This window comes from Podarcis melisellensis (assembly GCF_964234715.1).
Source record: "Podarcis melisellensis genome assembly, chromosome: 14".
Lineage (NCBI taxonomy): Eukaryota > Metazoa > Chordata > Lepidosauria > Squamata > Lacertidae > Podarcis > Podarcis melisellensis.
Genome location: NC_138546.1, coordinates 26,163,773 through 26,187,528, shown reverse-complemented (window position 1 = coordinate 26,187,528; position 23,756 = coordinate 26,163,773). Strand labels below are relative to the sequence as shown.

General features: G+C 49.4%; 1 protein-coding gene and 1 long non-coding RNA gene across 9 annotated transcripts in view; one reads left to right on the top strand and one right to left on the bottom strand.

Annotated features, from left to right (window-relative positions):
* The window catches only part of LOC309356999, a 401,715-nt gene that overhangs the window by 92,226 nt on the left and 285,733 nt on the right, over positions 1–23,756 (top strand). The gene's annotated exons all lie outside the window — the stretch shown is intronic.
* The window catches only part of TLE3 (TLE family member 3, transcriptional corepressor), a 49,290-nt gene continuing 29,542 nt past the window's right edge, over positions 4,009–23,756 (bottom strand). For 2 of the 8 annotated variants that reach the window (XM_081888524.1, XM_081888528.1), the window contains exons 7-20: positions 22,596–22,800; positions 21,478–21,494; positions 18,999–19,118; positions 18,630–18,680; positions 17,522–17,674; positions 15,968–16,100; positions 14,404–14,588; positions 13,536–13,612; positions 11,667–11,916; positions 10,644–10,891; positions 9,580–9,727; positions 7,671–7,821; positions 6,268–6,344; positions 4,009–5,583 (exon numbers count right to left, since the gene is read on the bottom strand). In XM_081888524.1, the coding sequence (XP_081744650.1) occupies positions 5,476–5,583; positions 6,268–6,344; positions 7,671–7,821; positions 9,580–9,727; positions 10,644–10,891; positions 11,667–11,916; positions 13,536–13,612; positions 14,404–14,588; positions 15,968–16,100; positions 17,522–17,674; positions 18,630–18,680; positions 18,999–19,118; positions 21,478–21,494; positions 22,596–22,800 (1,923 nt within the window). In that variant the 3' untranslated portion in view covers positions 4,009–5,475. Of the gene's footprint in view, positions 5,584–6,267; positions 6,345–7,670; positions 7,822–9,579; positions 9,728–10,643; positions 10,892–11,666; positions 11,917–13,535; positions 13,613–14,388; positions 14,589–15,967; positions 16,101–17,521; positions 17,675–18,629; positions 18,681–18,998; positions 19,119–21,477; positions 21,495–22,595; positions 22,801–23,756 lie in introns of all 8 variants that reach the window. The other 6 variants (XM_081888523.1, XM_081888526.1, XM_081888527.1 and 3 more) reach the window with 3 other exon arrangements.

Genomic DNA, 23,756 nt, shown 5'->3' with positions numbered 1-23,756 from the left:
CTCCTTCTGGTTCTCCAACCTTTGCAGCCCTGACCCCCACCTCATCCTCCTGCAACGTCAGGGCCTGGCCATTTGCCTGTTCCTTTATCTTCTGAAGACCTTTGGAGGAGGAGATCTGCCCTGTCCCCTGCTTTCATCTTGCTCAAGGTGCTCTATTCTTGGCTTCAACCTTCTCTGCTTTGATCTTTCTTTCCCTTTGATATCTGGTGTTTTTAGAAACATATTGACTTCCTAAATTCCTCATCCTACCAGGGACCGATTTGAAAGTCAGTTGGTGCCTTGTCCCCATATAAATAATCCAAGCACAGCCTAACAGATAATCTAACAATGGGGGAGAACACAGCTCAGATGCCTGCTTTGCAATAAATAGCCCACGATGGATGGGCCAGAACAAAGTTTCACGAAACTAAAAATTGCTTGCAACCTGAATCCCTAACCCTTTACCCCTAACCTGAACCACTTCATTTAACAGTCATCTAGTCCAGCCCTGGCAATGCAGGAATCTCAGCCAGCGATTCCTTTAGTTCTGTCATTACGGCATGTCAGCAACCTTCAACCCAGCAAACAGAACTGGATGTGTTTGTTAGATGGAGTGTGGAATGCATAGAAATTCCCCCTGCCACTGCAGAGAATGGCACTGCGCAATCGTTCATTATAACTCAATTACAGTAATTAAAACGGGTGGGATGCAGCAGTGGAACAGATGAAGTGATGGGGCGGGGGGGGGGGAGACCAACAAAATTTTGCACGCTGCCATGTCGTCAACTCAAGAGAGCAGCAGCTGATGGCATGCACCAAGCTGCCTCCTGCCATCTGCTCCAGGATGCAAGAGCGGCAGGGAGGTGATGCTGCCATTGTGCACTCCACGGGGTTAACTTGAGGGGGACGGGGACAGGTGACATTAAAAGGCACAGAGGACTACTCTGCATAGAGATGCCATCGGGAGAGGCTGCAAATATCCATGCAGGCTGCGGATGGAGCAGACATTTCATCCAAAACGAAATGTGGGCCGGCCCATCTGTTAGGCAAGCAGTACCACAAGGGCGGGTGTCAAATCCTGGTGTGCTCTCAGGCCACCTGCCTGCAGAGCTGCCTTCCACCCAGTTTGCTGACTGCCAGCAGCACTAGCCAAACACAGAAGCTCCTCCCTGAAACCCCAAGAACCAAAGAAACGGCCTGCAGAGTCCAACACTCTGTTCTTGCAGCGGCCACCTAGATGCCCCCATGGGAAACCTGCAAGCAGGTCCTGAGAGCAACAGCACCTTGCTCACCTGCAATTCCCAGCAAGTGGTATTCAGGAACATCCCAATAGTGGAGGCAGAACCCAGCCACTGTGGCTAGGAGCCATTGATAGCCTTCCTCTCCACGAATTTGCCCAGTCCTCTTTTAATTCGCTCCTCCTTGTGGGAGCAACCATTGCACTGTGTGAACCCTCCAGCATTCAGCTCCACTGGGTGCTCTCAGTTCTGGAATTAACAAGACTCTTCCCCATCCCTTTCTCCACTTCTTGTTGCAGCGAAGCAGCTGCAATAAAATGCTCCTCGAGGCCTAGGCCTTTGTCTGAGGAAGACTTCATTGTGGACAAGGTGGCTTTGGCGAGCGCTTGGTTCACACTGCAGTACTAGGGAACTTTATTATTTGCCACTTCAAATGAGGAAGAACCCCATTCCCCAGAGCAAGGCAAGGGCAATGTGCTTCCAAAGGCAAGCAGGAGGCGACAGGAAGTGGCCCACTTTACCTCATGAGGCAAATCTAGTGCCGGCCCTGCACTTTATTGCTACTTATTTATGGCACCTTTTTCTTCACGGAGTTCAAGGTGGTGTATGGTGTTCTCCCCCTCCTCATTTGGCCTCCGCAACAGCAGCCCTGTGAAGTAGATTACGCAGAGACAGTGACTGGCCTAAGGTCACCCAGTGAGTAAGGGGATTTGAACCTTGTTTGCTCCCAGGTCCGCTACCGCACACTGGCTCTACTGAAGTCTCTCCAGGTCCATCTCTACAAGCACATTCTGAACAAGAGGGGAATGAATGTCCATATTCCTTTTGCCTCCCACGAGGCCTGGAGATCTTTAAATCCATCCTCACCAACATGGCTCATTAGCCACGGAATGTGGCTTGTCCGGTGCTTAGCCACCCACCTTCTTTTGGGGGTCCATGCCTGGTTTGATGAAGGCTTCAGCCTACACATAAACGCCATCTGTTGACCTGCCCTCACAACCGTTTCCTGGAATCGCTTGAGCGTCACAGATCTATTCCCCCACTGTTGCCTGACATAACAACTTGTATCAAATGGAGCCACTGTCAGACCTTTTCCGGAAATGAAGCCTTAACAAGACACAGAATTGACTGGGATATTAATGACCTGTTATTTTACAGCTTAGTGTCTATTGGGGGAAGAGGCTGACCATGATGCTCAGAGAGTGTCAACGACTGCCAGGAATGGTAGGGATCCTGAAATTTGGACCAGGTGCTGATTTCAGCTCTCCTCCTCCTCCTGTCCCTCTGGCCACATTTCCACCATATGTTTTTAGCACTAGAACCCCCCCCCCCAAAGAATTATGGGAACTGTAGTTTGGGCAACGGTGCCAAGTGTCATTGGGAGACCTCCATGCCCTTCACAGCACTGCAAATTCCCAAAATTCCCTGGGAAGAGGCCTTGACTGTTAAACCACTCTGAGAATTGTAGCTCAGTTTTGGATGTTTTGGAATACAGTTGTTATTTGAACTCTCATTGTGAATTCTGATTACACCTTTCCACTCGTAACAAATGTCCAAGACAGCTTATATTAACAAAATTAAAAACCAGGACTCTATCCTTCCAGATTCAGTTCGTTAAAATGAAAGAGATTATCCTGCAACTCGCCTTCCAAGTCAAGTGCTGAAACTCACAAGACTTATTCATCATATGCTAAGCCTCATAAAACCAAGGCCATTTTAAGCAAGCATAAATATGTTTTGCTCCATCCCATGTTATTTTAGAGCTGTATCACCCAACACAGAGCATCTTGAAGAGCTAAAAGCATCCTTAAAAAACAAAAAGTGATAAAGAGGAATTAGTGCTCTGAGTTCTCAGAAGCTGCAATAAGACCCAGAAGAGACATAGGCAGGAAGGGCCTTTGAAATAGTGGCAAATGGAAAATGGATTTAGGTTATCCATAAATTTAACCTTTCCAAAAGTGCTGACTAGGCAAAGCTTATAGCAGAGATGAATCCGCTCATAAAGGGCAGAAGACTGGAGGGAACTGGCGGATGCAACACCCTCTGCACAGACTGTGCCAGGAGGGGGGACGCCACTCCCAGCCCACAAATCCATCTTCATTCCTTACTAAGGCTATTGGGGGATTTCCAGGTGGGGGCATCTCCCTGGCCACAGTCCCAGCTACCTTGCTCCTTTCCCACCTACAACTCAGGCTTCACCTTTCACTGCATTATATTTTATTGGAAATGTAGGTGGTTGCTCTGCTCTTTCCTCTTCCAGCCGGGGAAAGTGCTGTAGACTATTGAGCTAAATGGATCGATGGACTGCATAAGGCACCTTCCTGTGTCGTCTCTAAAGCAGAGCCGGTCCTATTAGTAGGCAGAGTGAGGCAATGGCCTCAAGTGACAGATGGAGGGGGCGCAGCAGTGGGAGCTTCCTTCCAAAACAAACCAGGTTGACAAAGACTTGAGTACAGAACAGAAGAAAAGGCACACAATGGTAAAGGGCCCCCAAAGTTATTTGCTGCTGCTGTTGTTGAACTGACCTGCATTGCAGGGGGTTAGAATAGATGACCCTTGGGGTCCCTTCCTCCTCTACAATTCTGCTTGGATGCCAGTTGCAATTTACAACCACCACCACATTCAAAGCACACCCAATCAATTTCTGTACCACCGCCAATTCAGAGACTTCCCTTCCACTCCATCCCGGTTCCTAACTAGAGCTAAGGAACACCCCCAACCCCCCAACCTGAAAGGCACAGGCCACCAAAGAAAAGTACAAGCAGGAAAAGAATCGCTCTCCACTCCATCGTCCTTTATGCACCGGCATGGCCTTTAATAAAAACAGGTAGTTTTTTTTTCACCTTTTAAGCCATAGTGTTTTGTATTTTTTTTAAACCAGATCAAAATCAAAAATTAAAAAATAATCCATAAAAATGTGGTATAAAAATTCTCTTCCATATGCTACATTACAGGGCAAGATCTTCTGCTACACAAATACGTAGATTTTTTCCCGTGTTTAAATCTTATTTTCTCCTTTAGTACAAAAAACGTCAGGAGGGCGAGTCTCCCTCCTCCTCCTCCTTCCCTCCCAACTTTCACTTGATCCAAGAGGCTGGGAGAGGGAAGATTTACCAAAGCCACGCGAAACCCCCACTAGATGCCAACGCCACCCCCAGTCCCCGTCGCACAGAAATCGCTTCGTGTTAGTAAACTTTTTAAAAACAACAACAACCTGCATTTAAACGTTACCATCTCTATCACTTTTACTTTCATTGGAGTGTTTAAAATAAAATTTTAAAAAGCCCACACAAGTTGCTATTATCTTTTTTTTCCCTCTCTGGCTCCCTGAGCATATTGTTGAACGTTGCTTTCTTGAAACTCCTTCCTCAGCATCTAGGCCTGAAGGTCTCAAGTGACAGGCATGGTGGGGTCCAAAAACTAACCGGACATGGACCTCTCATCGCTTTGCTCCAAAGACGGAAGTGCTTTTAAAAAATAAAAAGAAGAATTCCTATAGAAGACGGTGGTGATTGTTCCATTGTTGCCGCCCATCAGCGGCTAAAGGTTGCAATCCGGGCAAGGGCTTGGGTCTTGGGAAAAGAGACGGGATGCTTCACAGGTACGGCAGTAGAAGATGGGAGGTCGGAGGGGAATTTCGCTCCCGCTAGGGGCAAGTGGTGGGTCAGCAGAGTCTCTCTACCAAATGAGTGTTTGGAGGGGGGGCAAGAGAAGGATGGCCACCACCAAAACCAAAAAAACCAAAACCCCAGTGGAATACAGTTACAGCAGACCAAAGTAAGAGGAGGAAAAAAAATACACAGCTGGCCCCCAAGGCCAGAAGGAGTCCCCCACCGTATTAAAACTCGTCCACTATTTACATTTCCCACAAGTCTTACAGAGAGACAAAGAAGGACGAGTCTCTGCCGGGAAGCAAATCTGGTCCGGAGTTTGCTTCCCCGAGATCACAGGCATGAGAACCAAGAAGTTAAAAACCAGGAAAAACCACAAGCCGGCTGAGGTCTCCGGAGAAGACGTCTGCAAAATCCCGCACGGCTGGACCAAGCGCCAAGGTCTCAATCGCCACCCGAGCAGCAACCCTAAGAGGGCGATGGAAGATCTCCCCCCGCCCCACAGCCAGGTGGCGCAGCTTCCACAACAGAGAGCATCATGGGAACGTGCTCAGGCACTCTCGCCATCTGCCTGCTGGAGTCCCAACCGCCGCCTGGTCAGATCGCAGTCTGCCTGGAGTGTGGTGGCCCCACAGAATCCCCTGGGCTCAGTAGATCACTTCGTAGACTGTGGCCTTCTTGTCCCCCGAGCCCGTGACGATGTACTGGTTGTCCGCCGAAATGTCGCAGCTCAAGACGGAAGAAGATTCTTTCGACTGGAGGCGGGAAAAGAAAGGGAAAGGGAAACTAAGCAGGGCTATAATCAGCCTCAGCAAACGCATGTCAAGATTTATCAATACTAAGAGACATTAAGGGTATAAGTGACGTATCAGAAACATGGCGGAAATGGTGAGGGCTCAATGGAACACAAGAGTTAAAACTGGGTTCCCCAATAATTTGGGTTCCCAGGGTTAGACTGTACTGGTGGTGCTGTGTCGTTCTGGAAAGTGCCGATGGATGCAGATGATAGAACTGACCAACTACAGACACATCTGTCAATGCTGCTGCAATGGATCAAGCCCTCCCCTCACCTACAGGGCTTGCCAAGGGCCTCAAGGAGGTATCCTGCACCCTCAGGCTCTGTTTACAACCCTACCCCTTTCCGTCAGTCCTTTATCAACCCAGCCAATTCGCTTCAGCTCCACTTTGCCTTCCAAGGTCTGTAACAACTCACACCCCACTCCACCCCTCATCTGGTTACTCAAGTTGAATGGGGAAAGCACTCTGCTCGTGCTCAGAGGTGCTATTTCCAGTCCCATCAAGTCACACTTTCCAGCTTGCGTCTTGGCACCAAGATGGAATGGTAGAATCTGATCTGTGCAGACACACACCCCCCCCCCTTTCAATCCAGATGGCACCCAAGGCAGGATTTGGATCCTGGTAGCAGAAATGATGCTTACCTGGAATATGCTTGCTCCATAGGGAGTCCTCCAAGCGTTGAGGAGGTTATCTTTCCCGGTGCTCACAAACCACTTCCCTAAAGGCACACAAAGCAGAGTTTCAATTCTCCCAGGTCAGAAAGGAGGCCAGAATAGTGACAGAATCCAGTGACGTGATCCCCAGAAACCCTACAAAAATGTCAACCAGGAAATTCAGCTCTCAGTAGGATTTAACCTAGGAGAGGGAAGACTTGTGGGATCTCTTTTTTTAACTAGAACCACCAAGAGTCAATGTGGCATAGTGGTTAAGTGTGTCAGACTAGGATCTGGGAGACCCAGGTTCAAATCCCCACTTAAGCCATGAAGCTCACTTAATGACTTTTGAGCCAGTCACTTAACCTCCCTCACAGGGTTGTTGTAAAGCAGCTAGGAGAATTATGTATGTCACCTTGAGCTCCTTGGAGGAAAAGTGGGATAATAATGATATAAAGAAATAAAAAAGGTCTACCAACCAAGGCATGGTACAAAAGGCGTAATACTTGGAATTAAATAATTCTGAGCCCAAGATTTTGCTTTTGGGGACTAGAACTGAACTGGACCCACAAAAACCTTCACTCCTGGTTCCCCCAAAGCTTCTTTCACTTCATAAGTAGAATTTACTCCCAGGGAATGGGGAGTCATTTACTTGTTGCCATTGTAAAACCATGGGAAATCCTGGCAGATCTACCACAAATCACCCAGAGATGGACTGGTTGACTCCCGATTTACCACCTTGTCCACCACTCCAATCTAACTTTTGTAAATGACAATAATGGGTTCATACTCTCCTGCAACATATTCTATGACATCCTTCCCCAACCTGGTGCTCTCCAAACATTTTAGACCACAACTTGCGTAAGCCCCAGCATCCTAGGGCTGGCTGGATCTAGTGGGAGTTGATGTCCTGAACATCTGGAGGGTCTAGTGGGAGTTGATGTCCTGAACATCTGGAGGGCCCCAGGAGGTAAATAAAAAAAGCAAGCCACTCCATCAGGTCACGACATGTTCTGATGTTGCTCTCCTATACCTCGTTCCTGCCACCCAACTAGGAATCTCCCCATAAATTAAGGTAAGGAGAAGACCAGCATTCACCCCTCCCTATGGGGCTCCCTACAATGCACCTCCCACGATGATAAAATCGTCACTTAGCAAGCAATATAATCCAAGTGCCATTTTGGCAGCTGCTTTGCACTGAGTCTGTGGTTTATCAAGCCCAGTCCCCTCTATTTGGAAAGGGCAGAGGGCTCTCCAGAGTCTCAAAGAGAGAGAAGGGGGACCTTTCTTGGTGCAGCTACACTGAGGATTGAATCTGGGACATTTCAGACTCTGCAGACCCTTCCCCAAGAAAGAGGCAACTAACTCCGTCAATATTCTGGGCCCCTTACCACAGTAGGCAAACTTCAGCGACAGGACACAGCTCTCGTGAAGGTGGAGCTGGTATTTGTCCGGCTTGGTATGGTGGAGAACTTCCACGTTGCTGCTCTCCATGCCCACAGCCAGCCATTCACCTGTGGGGCAGTAGCCCAGCGAGAAGATCTGTGGGGAAGAAAGAAGAGCAGGCCTGAAAGGGGCGTCTCCTCCAGGAAGCAACCACACTTTGAAGTCTGCTTGGGAGGACACACACATACACACAAGCTTTAAAATTCAATCCCACTGTATATGGCAAGTGGAAGGAAGAGAAGTTGCACACTGGCAAGAGATGGGGAACTGGAGGAAGAGGGTGTTGGGAGTTTCCATTGCACCTTTAGTAGCAGACATGGGATTGTTACGTGTCACATGTCTGTTTCTTTGTCTTGATTTATGATTAATAAATCCGTAGGTATTAGTGTGTATCCACAGCCTCAGCCTCTTCTGTTTGTGCGGTTTACACTGCTACGTATAGTGTGCTCAAGTCAGCTAGCTTGAGTCGCTGATTTACAGCGGAGCCAGAGGTTGATGGAGCTCTGCAGCGTGATGACTGAGAGGGAAACGATCCAGCTGGGGGCTAGCCAGCTGGCCTTTTGACCCCCGGATGCTGACGAGTTCTCCACTCAGGGCCCTGAGGCTGCTGCACATTCAAGACCTACCTCCTTCAACACACCCCATTGGTAAGGAGGCAGCTCGTCTGGATCAAACCATCTCCTAACCCAGTGGGTCCCAAACTTTTTTGGGCCCCCACCCCCTTGGTTCTATAAACTCATCCCCAGTGCCCCCTACTCTACCAAAAGCATTATTCAGAATAGCACTTTGCCCAACCCACTAAGGAAGGTAATAGCACAATAAAATCCAAAACAATATTTGCCTATTTATTCAAAATCCAGTTCAAACTATTGAGTTTAATTCAGTCGACAAAATTGATGGACTTGATTCAGGGATACCAGCTACACCTTCAGTGTCATCTTGCCACCCCCTTGACTCTTAGGCCCCTCCAGGGGGTGGTACAGCCCCACTTTAGAACCGTTGTCCTAGATAGATTTCCAGAAGAGTTTCCCAACTATTTAAGGACTCCTTCTCAAGCACGGAGTGCCCTCTTCCTCCTTCAACTCTAGCACTTAACTGAGGTGAGATCCCTGCCATGGATCAAGCTGCTCAAAACATCAGCTGTCCTACAAATGCACTCCAAGTCAATTCTCACCAGTACCTGGAGCTGGGTGTGTGGGCTTATGTTTGCAATTGCAGAAGGAGAAGCTAATATAGGGGTGCAAAGGCTCCCCTTTCCTGGCCTTCAGAATTGGAGCACAGCCTAGCATGGAGAGACTCCCAGCAGCAGAGGCTCCCCTTGTTGGGGTTGCACAGAAACTCCCCTGGCCCATCCACGGGGGCCTCCTTTCGACACCAGAAAGAAGCCATCATTTCCACCTCAGCAGCAAGTTCCTAAAGTGCCCCATGAAGGCTCATGTGTAAGGTCCAGCTGAGAGATAGGGATAGGAGCTCAGGTTGCCTGGACTGTTCAGTCTGAGGCTTGCAGGTCCAAGAGATACCACTATGAAAATTGGTAAGGAACAACACTGCCAAGCTTTGCTAGTGAGCACACCAGATGCTCTTGAGCTTTCTGTCCCCTTGTCCAGGCTTTTTCTCTGCTCAAAGCTTCCAGTTTCTGAGCATCCCAAGCAGAGAGAGATGCTGTTGCACTCGGGTCCTGCTTGGGGGTTTCCCATTGGGGCATCTGGTGGGCCACTGAGAGGGCAGGATGCTGGCCTGGTCCAGCAAGGATCTTGGTGTGGTCTTCAGAGTTGCTTCTTAAGGAAGCCCTCCATCCTGAGCAGGGCTGCTGCATCTAGGAGAAAAGTCTGAGGGAGTCCCACACCGGCTTACCTGGGAGGTGAAGTCATGCTGCTGCAGCTGCCTGCCTTCCCGCAGATCCCAGGACCGCACTGTGTTGTCCAGGCCTCCTGTCCAGAGCTTGGTGCCATCGTGGGAGATATCAATACAACTGGCACCGTCTGTGTGGCCCTGGAATTGTCTGAAAGAGAAAACCAACATTCAGAGACATTTAGGAGAAAGGCTTTAAGCTCACCGGTGCAGGATCTGCCTTGCAAGCAGCAAGTCCTAGATTCAATCCCCAGAATCTCTAGGTAGGGCAGGGACTGAAAACCCTGGAGACCCACTGGCAGTCAGTGTAGACCAGGGGTCAGCAACCTAAGGCCCATGGGCCAAAAGCGGCCCATGAAGGCCATTTAACGGGCCCACGAGCCACCCCTAAACCAAGCCACCCGCTCAGCGACGCCCCGCACGCAGTGTGGCGTGGGGACTCTCTTCCATGGCTCCAGAAATTGCTTCTGTGCATGCCCAGATGCTGGAAATTGTATCTGCGCATGTCTGCAGCGTCACAAATCACTTATGCGCATGCCCAGATGCCGAAAATTGCTTCGGTGCAGGCGCGATTTTTGGTGTCTGGGCATGTGCAGACGCGATTTCTGGCATTGCACTGCGCCAGCCTGTCCCACAGAGGATCTCTACAGGAGTGATCTGGCCCATCAAGTCCAGCATCCTGTTCCCACAGTGGCCAACCAGTTGCCTCAATGGGGCAGCAATAGACCCAAGCACAAGAGGCCTCTCTCCTCCTGTGGTTTCCACAACTGATATTCAGAAGCATTGCTGCCTTCAGCTGTGGAGGCAGAGCACAGCCATCATGGCCTGACCTGGAGATGCCGGGGACCTTCTGCATGCGAAGCAGGTGCTCTACCCCTCAGCTGTGACCCTTCCCTTAACAACAGGCTTCCGCTCTGCCAGAGCAAAGGCTGAACAGAACATGGCGCAAGAATGCAGCTCTTTGAATCCCTTGGTTTCATTTGGACAGATGCTTCCTGTAGAATCTCCTTCCCCATCTACTCAAGACTTCTTTGAAAGCCCTTCCTTACCACCAGGACCTCACTCACCTGACCAGTGTTTGGTTATGGAGATCCCAGACAGCAATGTTGCCGTCGCTGCAACAGGAGAAGCAGACTTTGGCGTCCGGGCTGATGGCCAAGGCGTAGCAGGCGGGGGCGGAGGAGGTCAGCTCTGCCTTGATCCTGGGGGTGGGGGAGGCCAGGTCCCAGATGGTGAGAGTGCTGGCCTCGCCCCCCACAATCAGTGTGCGCCCGTCCGGGAGGAGCTTGCAGGAGCGGATATAGTTGTCCCTGTTCTGGGGGCAGGAAAACCTAACGTCAATGACACAGCCCAGCTCCTAACTCCATGCAGACAGAGTCCACACTGTTCAACCAGGTAACTTTGGAACATTTGACCATTCCAGATACATATAGGGGGATGTTCTCTTAAGAATTACATATATATATATATATATATATATATATATATATATATATATATATATTCATATTCTCCAGAGCAAAATGAACTCTGGGTGCTGAGTTGGGCAGCTTGAGCAAAATATTAATTCTATTACCATAATTGATTTTTAAATTGAGACATGATTAATCAGATGCAAGAATATTATTACGTTTTCACTTTTTGCCAAATAATATTGATTAGTTTTCCAATTTTTTAACAAATCAGTGCCAAATTACATCAAGTTTAATACAATTTTTCCAAAAAGTTGACTTCCTGCTCTTCGTCCTAGAAAATTATTACATTCTTGTTATAAATGAATAAGGAAGAGGTTGCATTCAGCATGGTAAACGCCCTCTGAAATATATGCCATTTCCAAATATAGCAAGCTTATATGTGACCCATGCAAATATTGCTATTGCTCATGTGCATTTATAACGTTTATTTACATATAAATCCATTAAAATACATGGAGAAACAAATGAAGGTGCAAAGAACCCAGGTTGAGTTCCCTACGGCCAGCTGCTGACATGGAAAATCCTCAATCAGTGACTAATAGCTTATGAGTCATGGACCCAAAGACCAAAGGCTCCTTGGACTTGAGTGGAGGGCCGTCCATTCCTGCCGCTTACCAAGCAATCCAGCTGGGAGATGGGGCTCTTGGTGCCAGGCTGGCTGATATCCCAAATCTTCACACATCCTTTCCCACCAGTGTACACGTGCCGGGTAGGGTTGCTGATGGTCACAGCACACACCACCTCGCCATGGCTCAGCGTGTTGATCTGACGGGCGTGGCGGGGGATGCCGGGGCCAGCCAGGGCGTCGTGAGGAAATGGGACGGGTTGCATCTGCCCATCGGCACTCACGTGAAAGGAGTAGGCTCTAGGGAGGAGACAAGAGAAGGGGCGCTGAGACTGGTGGTGGAGGAGAATGAGGGCTCTGAAGACCAGTTGCTGGGCATTGAGGTTGCACTCATGGCCTAATTGCAGGTTTCCCATTGAGGCATCTAATTGGCCATTGTTTTAACAGGGTGCTGGACCAGATGGGCTCCCTTCGGCCTGGTCTCAGAACCTGGTTTAGATTTCTTCTTTTCCAGCCTAAAAAAAAGCTGACAGCGACAGTGGCTTCCATGAAAGGTTATGCCTCTATTTTAGAGGGAGTATATATGTACAGAGTTCAGAGGCATCCAAGGCAGGGGGAAGTGTAAGAGAATGATTTTAATCCCCATGTTTCTTTGCAGCCCTTCATTAAAGCGTCTTGCACCATAGCAGTCTAGTCTTGAGAGGGAATGATAAGTCTAAATGCAACACTTATCTGCTATAACATGCTGGCTTTTCTACTCGTAGTCCTTAGTCTGCATATTTGAAATATATTGTGTAAGATACTGTTTTTTAATGTTTGATGTGTTATTATGTTTTCACATATGCTGTAAGCCGCCCAGCCAGATGGGCGGGATATAAATAATAAAATATCATCATCATATTCATCCAGCAGCCAGGTTCTTCTTAGGCTCTTGTCTGCTACACCCCCAACAGTCTCCTAGGGCTGGTGTAGTCCACCCTTCCTAGCAGTTGCCAATTGATTCCCGGGCACAACTCAGGGTGCTGGCATTGGTGTTTAAAGCTCTAAAAATATATGCTCCCAAATATATGAAAAAACCCCTCCTTCCCTACAGGCCCTATTGGGAGCTGAGATTGGCAGAAGGGGCCCTCTTGGTTGTCTCCAGGAGATGACCTTCTTCGTGGTGGCCCCTAAGCTGTGAAACTCGTTCCCCACACAGGTGGCCTCTGGCACCTTCATTCTACAGCTTTCAGTGCATCTCTTCACCCCAGCCTCTGAGGTGCACATTTTTAGCACCCCGCCTTATTTTTATGCTTGGAAGTTGTTTAAAATTGTTTTCAAGATTGTGTTTTAATGCTGTAACTCACCATCGGGACCTTAGGGTGAAGGACAGGCAATAAACAAAAATTAGCAGCAGTCCCAGGGATTAATTAAGACATCACATCGCCTAACTGTCGCAATGCTATGCAAGTGTGGATGGTGCCAAAACAACCACGAGGAACATCCCACGGGAACATCAACACTTCTGTTCCCTTTTCAAACCCTACTTGCCTCTTCATTTGAGGAGAATGGGATTTCTGCAACCAGAAATCTCGTCGCTGTGCTTGCAGCATTTCTTTTATACCAAGACAGCACCCAAAACTTCCACTGGTGCCTCTAGCTGGCTCCCTTTCCCCTGCATGTTTATTTTAGACTTGGAGGGGGGAGGTTTTCTGGTTTGGTTTTCAGACTTTTTCTTTTCTTTTTATTAATTCTGATTACGACTCAGGCAGACATATTAAGCCACCCAGATGAGCTCTTCCCTGCTGCCAAATTTACATGGGCAAGGAAAGGGCTAGGGTCTTCCTCAGAGTAGGCCCCCTGTCTTGAGATGGGCGGCAATTAGTTTTCAGACTTGTGGACTGAACGCTTTGGGGGAGAAGGTCAAGGGTCTGACTTACGGCTTCCCGCCGGGGATGGACGCCAGGCTGGTGGACAGGACGGGGGTCCTCATCGGCGGATGAGGGTCAAAGCCAACCTGGGAACCAAACAAAAGTGAAGGCATCAGGAGCCTGGGAGAAACAAAAATGTCCTCTCACAGGCTCCCACAGAAACCACCCAGCAAAGTGCTGCTGTCTGGAGCGGAAAGTCAGTTCTCACAGAATTGTGGTCAGTTGGTTTTTTTCATGGGAGGAGGGGAGATAGTTAGGGAAAGACCCCTCTCTCCAAGGCCAGGAAAATGAGCATCCATTTCTTAAGTTGGGGTGGGGGCTTTCCCCTTGTTCCACAGGCACTTCAGACCAACATAACATGGACTGACTGGGACAGAGAAACCTGCCTTGTACTGAATTGGACCACTGGATCCATCTCATTCAGTACTGTCTGCACTGACTGGTAGCGGCTCCCCAGGGTCCCTACCTGGAGATGCTAGGAATCGAACCTGGAACCTTCTGCATGCAAGGCAGATGCTCTGACCACTGAGCTACAGGGGCCAGAAATAGAAGAACTAGCAAAAGATAAACCAGGAAGGTCCTGCTAGGCATCAGGCCCAGAGGGGCATCAGAAACTGCCTCAGACCATTGGCCCATATAGGGCCACTTTCACAGTCTAAATTTAAAGCATTCAAATACCACTTTATATACAGTCATGCCTTTCCCCCAAAGAATTCTGGGAGCTGTAGTTTGTTAAGGGTGCTGAGAGTGATCTCCCTCACAAAGCTACAGCTCCCAGAGTTCCCAGGATTGGTAGTTAACCCACCCCTCAACCACCCACCCCACCCCCATTGAAAAAAGGAGCTAAAAAAGTTTTACGTACAGCTCCAAAGCTCACCATTGGTGACCGACCATAGGCAGCGGCAGCAGCGGCGGCGGCAGCCGTCATCTGAGGCGGGATGTTATGAAGGCTGGCGTAGGCCCCAGGGCTGGTGAGGGAGCCGTTCATTTCATGGTGCCCCATCATGGCAAAGGGGGTGGCATAGGAACCGGCGATGGAGATGGGTGTCCTCAGGGCAGATGCTGGAGAAGAAGAAAAAGGGAATGGGGGGGGGGTGAGTGGATCAATTACTCGGGGGAAAGAAACGCTGACTGTGGTCACCAACTTGGTTGGCTTTGAAAGAGGATTGGACAAATTCATTGGGGAGAGTTGTCAGTGGCCAGTAGCCATAATAAATAACAACAACAGTTATTGTTGTTGTTGTTCTTTTATTTATATGCCACTCATCTGACTGGGTTACTCCAGCCGCCCTGGGCGGCTCCCAAAATATTAAAAACACACACAAAAAATCAAACACTAAAAACTTCCCTGAACTGGGCTGCCTTCAGATGATCTTCTAAAAGTCAAATAATTATTCATCTGTTTGACATCTGATGGGAGGGCGTTCCACAGGGCGGGTGCCACTACCGAGAAGGCCCTCTGCTTGGTTCCCTGTAGGTTCACAGCTTGCTGTGAGGGAACTGCCCAAAGGCCCTTGGAGCTGAACCTTAGTATCTGGGCTGGGCAATGGAAGTGGAGATGCTCCTTCAAGCCATTTAGGGCTTTAAAGGCTCTGCTCTGCTTCCATAGCTGGACGCAGCAATGCTTCTGAGTACCAGTTATTGGAAGCCAAAGGAGGGGGGAGTCCTCTTGTGCTCTGGTCCTGCTTGGGGGCTTCTCTCTGGGGTCTCTGGTTGGCCACTTTAAGAAGAGGATGCTGAACTACATGGGCCACTAGCCTGATCTAGAAGGTGTGGCTCATTTATATCTCTCACCTTTCCAAGGTTATGTACATACTTCTCCTCCCCCCTCTTTTATTCTCACAACAGCCCTGTGAGGTAAGAGAGGCTGAGAGGCAGCGACTGGCCCTTGGTCACCCAATTACATTCATGGCCAGGCGGTGATTTGAACCCCAGTGTCTTAGATCCTCGCTCAACAGTCTAACCACTACCCCACACTGGCTGGTGATTTGAACCCTGGTCTCCTAGATCAGAGCTTTCATGCTGGTGACACACTATTTAGACACACGTCTTTTCATGACATAGTAATTCAGTTTTACTAACAAACCAGAGCTTAAACTAACCCCTTTCCAGTCCCTGGAGGAGAGTGGGGAGTGTTTGTGTGACACAGCTGACACACTCATGTGACGACACACAGTTTGGAAAGCTCTGCCCTAGTCCTACATTCTAACCACTGGCCTACACATTCTCTTGTGTGACAGGCTGCTCAGATTCGTAGAGGGAGGGGTGGAAAGGTGGGTCAGACATGCAGGAAGCTGGGAGTTCCCTGTCCATTTCACGCAAACGCTAAAACCTAAGCCCTCTCTAGGCCAGTCTTTCAGCACCAAAAACTGCTTTGCCTTGGCAGAAGTGGCGAACACCTGAACCACACGTACAACAACCCTGCGAGGGGAGCCACATACCTAAGGGATCCATTCCAGATGGCTTGCCTGGCATCGGCCGAAGGCCCGGGGTGGTGCTTGTCCCAGGCGTTGGAGCATCGTTCCTTGGAGTAGGGGTGTTGGACTTCAGCCCTGGGGTGGAAGATTTGTCGTTCTGGTGCAAAACAAGATTGGGGAAGATGGTTTGGCATCAACAAGATCGATTCCACAAGTGCTTGTGGGGTCTTTTAGCAAACAAACAATTTGGGAGGTGGTTTTGGCTCAGTGGGAGTGCATCTGCTTTGCATGCAGAAGGTCCCAGATTCAACCCCCAGCAGCATCTCTGGGTAGGGCCAGGTGAGACCCCTCCCTGAAAAGCTGGAGGGCTGCTGCCCATCAGTGCAGACAGTACCGAATGAGCTGGACCAATTGTTTGACTCAATGGTCTACCTCAGGAACCCAATTGTGAGATCTGCCTCCATTTGACATTTTGGCAAGTTTGGCTTTCTGCTTTCTTCCTACGAAGGATCCTGAGACAAAGTCAGTCTTCTGCTTTTGCTGAGATTCCCGAAATGAAGAAGGCTCTCTGAGCAGAGCCACCAAAACTGAAACCTCAAATAGCTAAAATCTATGATCAACCCCCTCCTCAGTTTACTCCAAGATAGAGTTTTGAATTCTTCTAGTCAAATGTGGACTCTCCTATATTTCTTCTTAGCAAGCGTGGAAAATGTAGAACATTCGTTCTGGCTCTTGCTTCAATGCAGCTCTTCTCAAATGCCAAAGAGTTACCAAACATTACACATCAAAGCATGTTCCGATCAGTAAAGCAACTCCCTTGGATCCTTTGGGTGGGGGTTCTGTGCCCAGCACCCCCAACTATTGCCCCAAGGCAAGCATGTTCTTTGCTTCTCCAGCACACAGATGGGGAACAAAGGCCTAGACTGTTGACTTTAAATTGGCTCGAAACGAAAGCTGCTTTCTGGACCAATGATCTGCACAGCAAAAATGGTCCATCCACAGCAATTATTACCAGGCCCTCTTCTATGTGATCAGGTCTATTGGATTGCTCCTGATCTCCACAGTCCAATTCATGCATTTATAGGTCACCTTTTCTTCCAAGGAGCTCAAGGTGGCAAACGTGTTTCTCCCCTGCCCCCTTCATTTAATCCCCTGAACAACCCTGTGAGGTAGGCTAGGCTGAGAAGCAGGGAATGGCCCAAGGTCACCCAGTGAGCTGAATGGCTGAGTGGGGTTTTGAACCCTGGTCTCTCCCAGTTCCTAGTTTCATAGAATTGTAGAAATGAAAGGGATCCTAAGGCTCATCTAGTCCTGCGAAGCAGGAATGCAGGAATCTCAACACGCGGTCCCCCATCCAATTTGAAACCATGCCAGACCCTGCTTGGCTTTGCAAATGTGCTAGCAGTTTTATTGCTGCGCCACTAGGTTAAAGACTCTAATCACTACGCCAACGCTGCCTTTCTCTACATTCACTCATAAGCTGGACTTCTGCTCCTCCAGGGAGAACCAGCCCCACAGTACACCCTCAGCAAGCATTCCCAAGTGGGCAGAGGCATCTTCTGCAAGGCCTTCACTTACATGGCCCAGGTCTTTAGTTTTGGAGGAAGGGGTGCTGCTGGATGAGGCCACCGAGGCAGGGCTGTTGGGGGCATCCTTCTTCAAGCCACGGGCTTTGTCGATCCCGTTCTCCGGAGGCGAGTGGGCAGGGCTCACCCGAGGCGTAGCAGGATCCTGGGGAGCAGGGAACACAAGGAGGCTGTTAGCAACAGGGGCACCATGGAGTCCCTTTGTCAAAGTAGGAAGGAGGGGACTGCAAAACACCCTAACATAACACATTTACTTGGTATAAGGTAAAGGTAAAGGCACCCCTGCCCGTACGGGCCAGTCTTGACAGACTCTGGGGTTGTGCGCCCATCTCACTTAAGAGGCCAGGGGCCAGCGCTGTCCGAAGACACTTCCGGGTCACGTGGCCAGCGTGACATCGCTGCTCTGGCGAGCCAGAGCTGCACACGGAAACGCCGTTTACCTTCCCGCTGGTAAGCGGTCCCTATTTATCTACTTGCACCCGGAGGTGCTTTCGAACTGCTAGGTTGGCAGGCGCTGGGACTGAGCAGCGGGAGCGCACCCCGCCGCAGGGATTCGAACCGCCGACCTTTCGATCGGCAAGTCCTAGGCGCTGAGGCTTTAACCCACAGCGCCACCTGCGTCCCTTTACTTGGTATACTAAAACCTATTTACGTGTGTGTGTGTGTGTGTGTTTGAGAGAGAGAGAGAGAGAGAGAGAGAGAGAGAGAGAGAGAGAGAGAGAGAGACTTGCAAACTTATAAGACTTTACAGACTTATTCTGAGGCACATAACAGCATAAAACAAATTGCTGCTGTTCTCACAGAAAAGTTCACTCTCTGCAGTTGATTACAGAACTAACTGGTGGTGGGGGGAATTGTCTACTGTGGTGACATCCTTGGGTTCTATACTGCATTCACTCTTTCCAGAGCATTTTGGATGCACCCCCCCCCCAGTAAAGCCACTGGACACCCACAGCTTCTGCATCAAGAGAAAAATCTCTTTATTCTTTTCCTACAGATTATGCATATAAAAGAAGCCAGGCCAATCTGCACCATCTCCATATAAGGTTAATGTGGACTTCTTGTTTGAGACTGAGAGGGAGAGGGACCCTCTGTCGTACCTCATTGGAGACGTCCACCACCAAGTCATCACTCTTGTCGCCGTCGCTGTCCTGAAACAAGAAGCAGTGACTCAGTTGAAAGACAAAAATGCCTCCTCCTTAAAGCCTGCAAGGGCTGCCTAGGACGACACCCCCTCTGCCTACTGCGAAGTAGTGGATGAGTCATTATTAGTCCTGCGGCTACACTGCCCCTTGGCAAGATGACAGGTTTGCACTTGGGGGGGAAATATGATGTGACTCTTGCGATTGTCAGTTTGAGGTTTGTCCCGTTATCATATGTGTTCTGTTTTTGTGAACCGCCCTGAGATCTATGGTCCTTGGCCAAAACAAGGTCAGATGGAGAGCACAACAGGGACCTGTAAGACTTACATATCGGCTCATGCTGTCCTTCTCCTCTGCTTTCCGCTTCTTGGAATCGATGCTGTAGTCGGTGGGATTCCTGTGCTTCTCGCTGGCTCTCAAACTCTCTGATGGGGAGATGGAGTTATTCTAGAACAGAAGGAGAAAAAGAAGAGAGGGTTATGCTACCCACTTGCCTCTTAGTGCACCCCCTTGTTATTCTCTCCCCCCCCCCCCCGCAACTTGAGGTGGTACCACACATTTTGGGAACCACTGCCCCAAATCATCCCAAGGCAGAAGGCCACAACAGCACACAGCGAACTTGTGTGCACGTTTCAGACACATGACTTAGAAAGTGTGCACCAATCTTAAAAGTGAGAAGCGAGTTTGTTTCGATTTGTGGTCCCTCGTCCCCTTTCTAGATCTAAGGCTTCCTAGTGCAGTTTTCCCAGCCCAGTGACACCTCCAGGTGTTCTGGACTACGAATCCCATCATCCCTAGTCACAGCATTGATGCCAAGGGCTGATGGGAGTTGTAGTTCCAAACACCTGGAGGGTGCTGGTTTGGCGAAGGACATCCTGTCTTGCAGCCAAATAAATGTGCTTTTTTAAAGTTTTGCAAGTATGTGATGGCTTTATATGTTTGTATTTCTCTGAAATGCTTTGATGTATATTTTTATGCAAATAGTTTTATTAATTAATAATTGGGGGTGGGAAGCTCAGGCTTAAACTTTACTGCCACTGCATGTCGCACACAGAACGCAATTCTGAAAACATTCTGTAGCCAAAATTACAGGCATTTTGTTTCTCCACAGAACTCAACCCTCATCCCCCCCACCCGGCAAAAGCCTTTTGCTAAAGATAAAGTGACTCTAAGCCAGCCCCCATCCTCCCTTTCTTTCTCCTCTGAATGGGAGAAGCCCAGCAGTTCATGTTTCCCTCCTCGCATCCCCAATAAGCTGCTTTGGGGATCAACCAGCCGCCTTTTCTTCTCAGCCAGTCATGCTGAAAAGGCTCACGGTTCCCGAGGAAGAATCGCATTAGGGCCTCTGGGGGCACTGAGGCAGGCAGGCCGCCAAGAAACTCCCCTCCTCAGAATACATCTATCTTGATATTTTTGCTGCTGCAGCAACCCAATTAGGAAATGTGAACAAAGCAACCTGGAGATGGATCTATGTGTCAAGGCCCTGCCCCCCTCACCCTAATTTGGCAGAAATGCTGCATCCCCTAGAAACTCCCCCACCAGCCCCTTCATGAGAGCTTTCGGGGGAGGGGCTGCTGAGGACCATCTCCCCATGCCCACCAAGATGGCTCTGCCCTGTCATGGCGTCTGACACTCTGAGGGGCCATTGGCGTCCCTCTGGACAGCCCTCGGATGGCAGGAAATCAATAAAAGGGGGGGACTTTGCGCATCGGGGCATCCCCTCCTCCAGTTAGAGCTGAGAGGTGGAGAATAGCTGAGACAGAGCCTACAAAGACCCCTCCCTCATCCTTCCTCATATTCAAAGTATGATGATAATGAGGGTTTGGGCCACTTTGTTCCTGCTCTCCTCACAGCCTCTCTTCCAACACAGAAAGAGTAAGCGGAGCCCTCATAACTGTAGCTGGAAGCTGAGCCCCATCAAGGACCATTAATGTCCAGATGGATGGCGACAAGGGAGCAGGGCAGGGGGGGGGGCGCCGTTCTGGAGAAGCTTAGTTAACTGCCTGACCTTCCACGTCCCTGCCTCACACAACGTAATCACCCAAGTCCTTCCCAAAAGATTAGATGACCCAAGATAATGGAACAGCTACCAGGAATGAAATTGCTTCCTAATTGCTATGGGGGCTTCTTGCTTCACTCCCCCCCCCAATCCCCCAGGTCATCAGCTCAGACTGAACCGCTCTTGTTGGCAACGGTTGAGACAATCTCAACAACAGCCAAATGGTTAGAAAAAGCAGTAGAGAAGTCACCCTAATTCAGTGGTTTCACCTCCAGGGAATCCCACCACCACCCAGGGGGCAATATTGCCCACTATGGGCAACCTTTGCCAAACTGGTGCCCTCCAAGTGTTTTGGACCACAGCTCCCTCCAGTAGGGATCTCAGATGTTGGGGGTGATGGGAGCTGGGGTCCATAATACCTAGAGGAAACCAAGTTGGCAAAAGCGGCTGGCAACCAAGCTGAATCCAAGGATCTCAAGACCATCCAAGTGGCAGGGAAAGTCTAAGCAGAGTGGAATCCAAGGAAAACAGTGACAGAACCAAAGTTCAGGGGTACAGCAGCTGCCTCGCATGCAGAAGGCGTGAAGTTTAATGTTCAACGGTGTCTCCGGATAAGGCTGAAAATGTCCCCTGCCTAAATCCCATGACAGCCCAGCCCAGATATTCCTGACTCTGGAATGGAGAAATGTTTTGAAGTTTCTAAAACAGTGACATTTGATGGCAGGAGAGCCCAAGGAATGGCAAAACTCATCAAGCGTTCAATACAAAGATGGTGTGATGTCCAGAGGGGAAGAAAAGGGGACTTACTGCGCTGGCGTCCCGATCTTCCAGGAATGAAGGCCGAGTTGGCACGGAGGTCGGAGGCAGCCGAGTTGAAAGGGAGCACGAAAAGAAGTGGGTGGGGAAGGCAGGGGGAAAGAGAAAAAGTCTTAAAATAGAACATCAACCCAACTGTTCCTTTGCACGTAGCGATCTCTGGTCTGGCTTGATAAAAAGCCCCGCTGGCCTTTTCATCTTTGTTCTTTGGAAGGAATCTTGGCCCAGACGGCAGCAATCCTTTTATTTTATTTTTTGGCAAACAATTACTGGGCCAAACAAGCAGCACCACACAAGGGGGGAAAATGGAACAGACATACAAAGAGGAAAAAGGGCAACTAAAAAATAAATAACTGCAAAATGGTTTGTTGACACGTTTCTTTCCAAATCTGGAGAAAGAAACCCATTTCCTTCCCATGTTGGTCCTTAGACAGAGAGATTTCTCTGACAACTAACTAGACGGCTGTTTTCTGTCAAGGGAAGAAGGCTGGGAAAGCCCTTTTGCTGGAGGAAGAGATCCACAGATCCTTTGGGGGGGGGGTGTAGGAATTTCACTAGTCTGGGAATGGATTGAGAGATGGGTGGAGAACTTCAGTCCCAGAGTGGCCCTCAATGCATTTCTATCTGGCCCCTGGTCACGCTTTTCCCAGGCCCTCTCCCTCAAGTGCATTTTCCTGCCTCAAGAGGATGGAGCTGTGGGTATGTAGAAACACCTGCCTTTTGTTTGGTTGGGCCAAGGGCACAAAAAGAGCCGCACCCATTACTCTGCCCTCTCTTGCCTCTGGTTGCCTGCGAGAAGATGCTGCCTCTGAACTGATAAAAAGTCCCTCCCCCTGGCTTAAGGCAAAAACATTTTGGGGAAACCTACATTAATGCCAACCCCCTGCGTTTCCCACACAAGATATTTAAAGCACATGGCTCCCCCTAAAGAATTCTGGGAACAAGGGTGCTGGGAACCGTAGCTCTGTGAGGGTTAAACTACAGTTCCCAGGATTCTTTGGGGGGAAGCCATGCGCTTTGAAAGGATGGTGCGTCCTTCCTAAATGGAAATTACATCCAAAACCCACTTTAGAAGCAGGGGTTCAGAGGCCCTGCTGCCCTTTCCTCACCTCGGTGGTCCAGGTCGTGGTGGTTCTTCTCATCTTTCACCGTCAGGTGGGCTTGGCTCCCCAGTGCCCCGAGAGCCAGTAGCCCTGAGCTGCTCCCCGTGACCGGTGGGATCCCAGGTGGCGGCAGGCCTGAGGGATGAGGCGGGAGCTGAACAGGGGGGCCATGGGCCGCATGGGAGAGGTGTTGGGCCTGGAGCTGCTGCTGCTGCAATAAAGCCAATGGTAAGAAGCGCTGCGAGGAGACCTGGTGCATCACTCTCACAAAAGCCAAATCAAATCCAGATGGTCAAATTACACTGACAAAAAAGGAAGGAAGGAAAATTGGAGCTTGAAAGGACGGTGGCTGCAAGGCTGGGAAAAGGTTAGTACTTCAAACCTTCATGCAGGAAAAAAATAAATACAAAGTTGTAAAAAGTTGCTTATGTACTTTTGGGCATCACACCCATAATTCTAGATACAACTGAGTTTACATTGTGTGTTTTTTAAAGGCGAAACAGTATAAAGGTTATGCACTTTGATACGTGCTAAGGATAAGCATTTATTGCCTTGAGTTTTACTGACAGTACTTAAAAGCTCTGCAGTCTGGAATTCTGAGATTTGAATGGCAAACCTGGGCCAGGTTTGTTTTTTGCTTTAGGCCTGGGGAATCAAACCTAAAATGAAACATTAAGCAAGTGAAAGTGTAGGCTGCAGTGAAGGGAGGGGGAGGAGAGAGATCGACTTTCAACAAGAACTGCAAACCAATCAAAAGAAGAAGAAATATGCAGGCAAGATTAGGAACATAAGAGGAGACTGCTGGATCACTTAAGTGGCTCATTCAGTTCAGTGGCGTAGCGTGGGTTGTCAGCACCCAGGGCAAGGCAAGTAATTTGTGCCCCTAACCCGTGGATTGGCACCCCCTAACCCTAACCCCCAGATGTTGTGCCCGGTGCGGCCGGCCCCCCCTGCACCCCCACACTACGCCACTGATCCAGTTCAGTTTTCTCTTCTCATAGTGGCCGACCAAATGCCTGTGGGAAACCCTCAAGCAGACCCTTCTCCCATCCTGTGGCTTCTAGCAACTGGTATTCAGAAGCACACAATAGCCACTGGTTTTTGTTTTGTTGCCAGTGACCTTGAAAGGATTTAGCATCCTGAAAGGCAGGATGGTGGTGGTGGTAA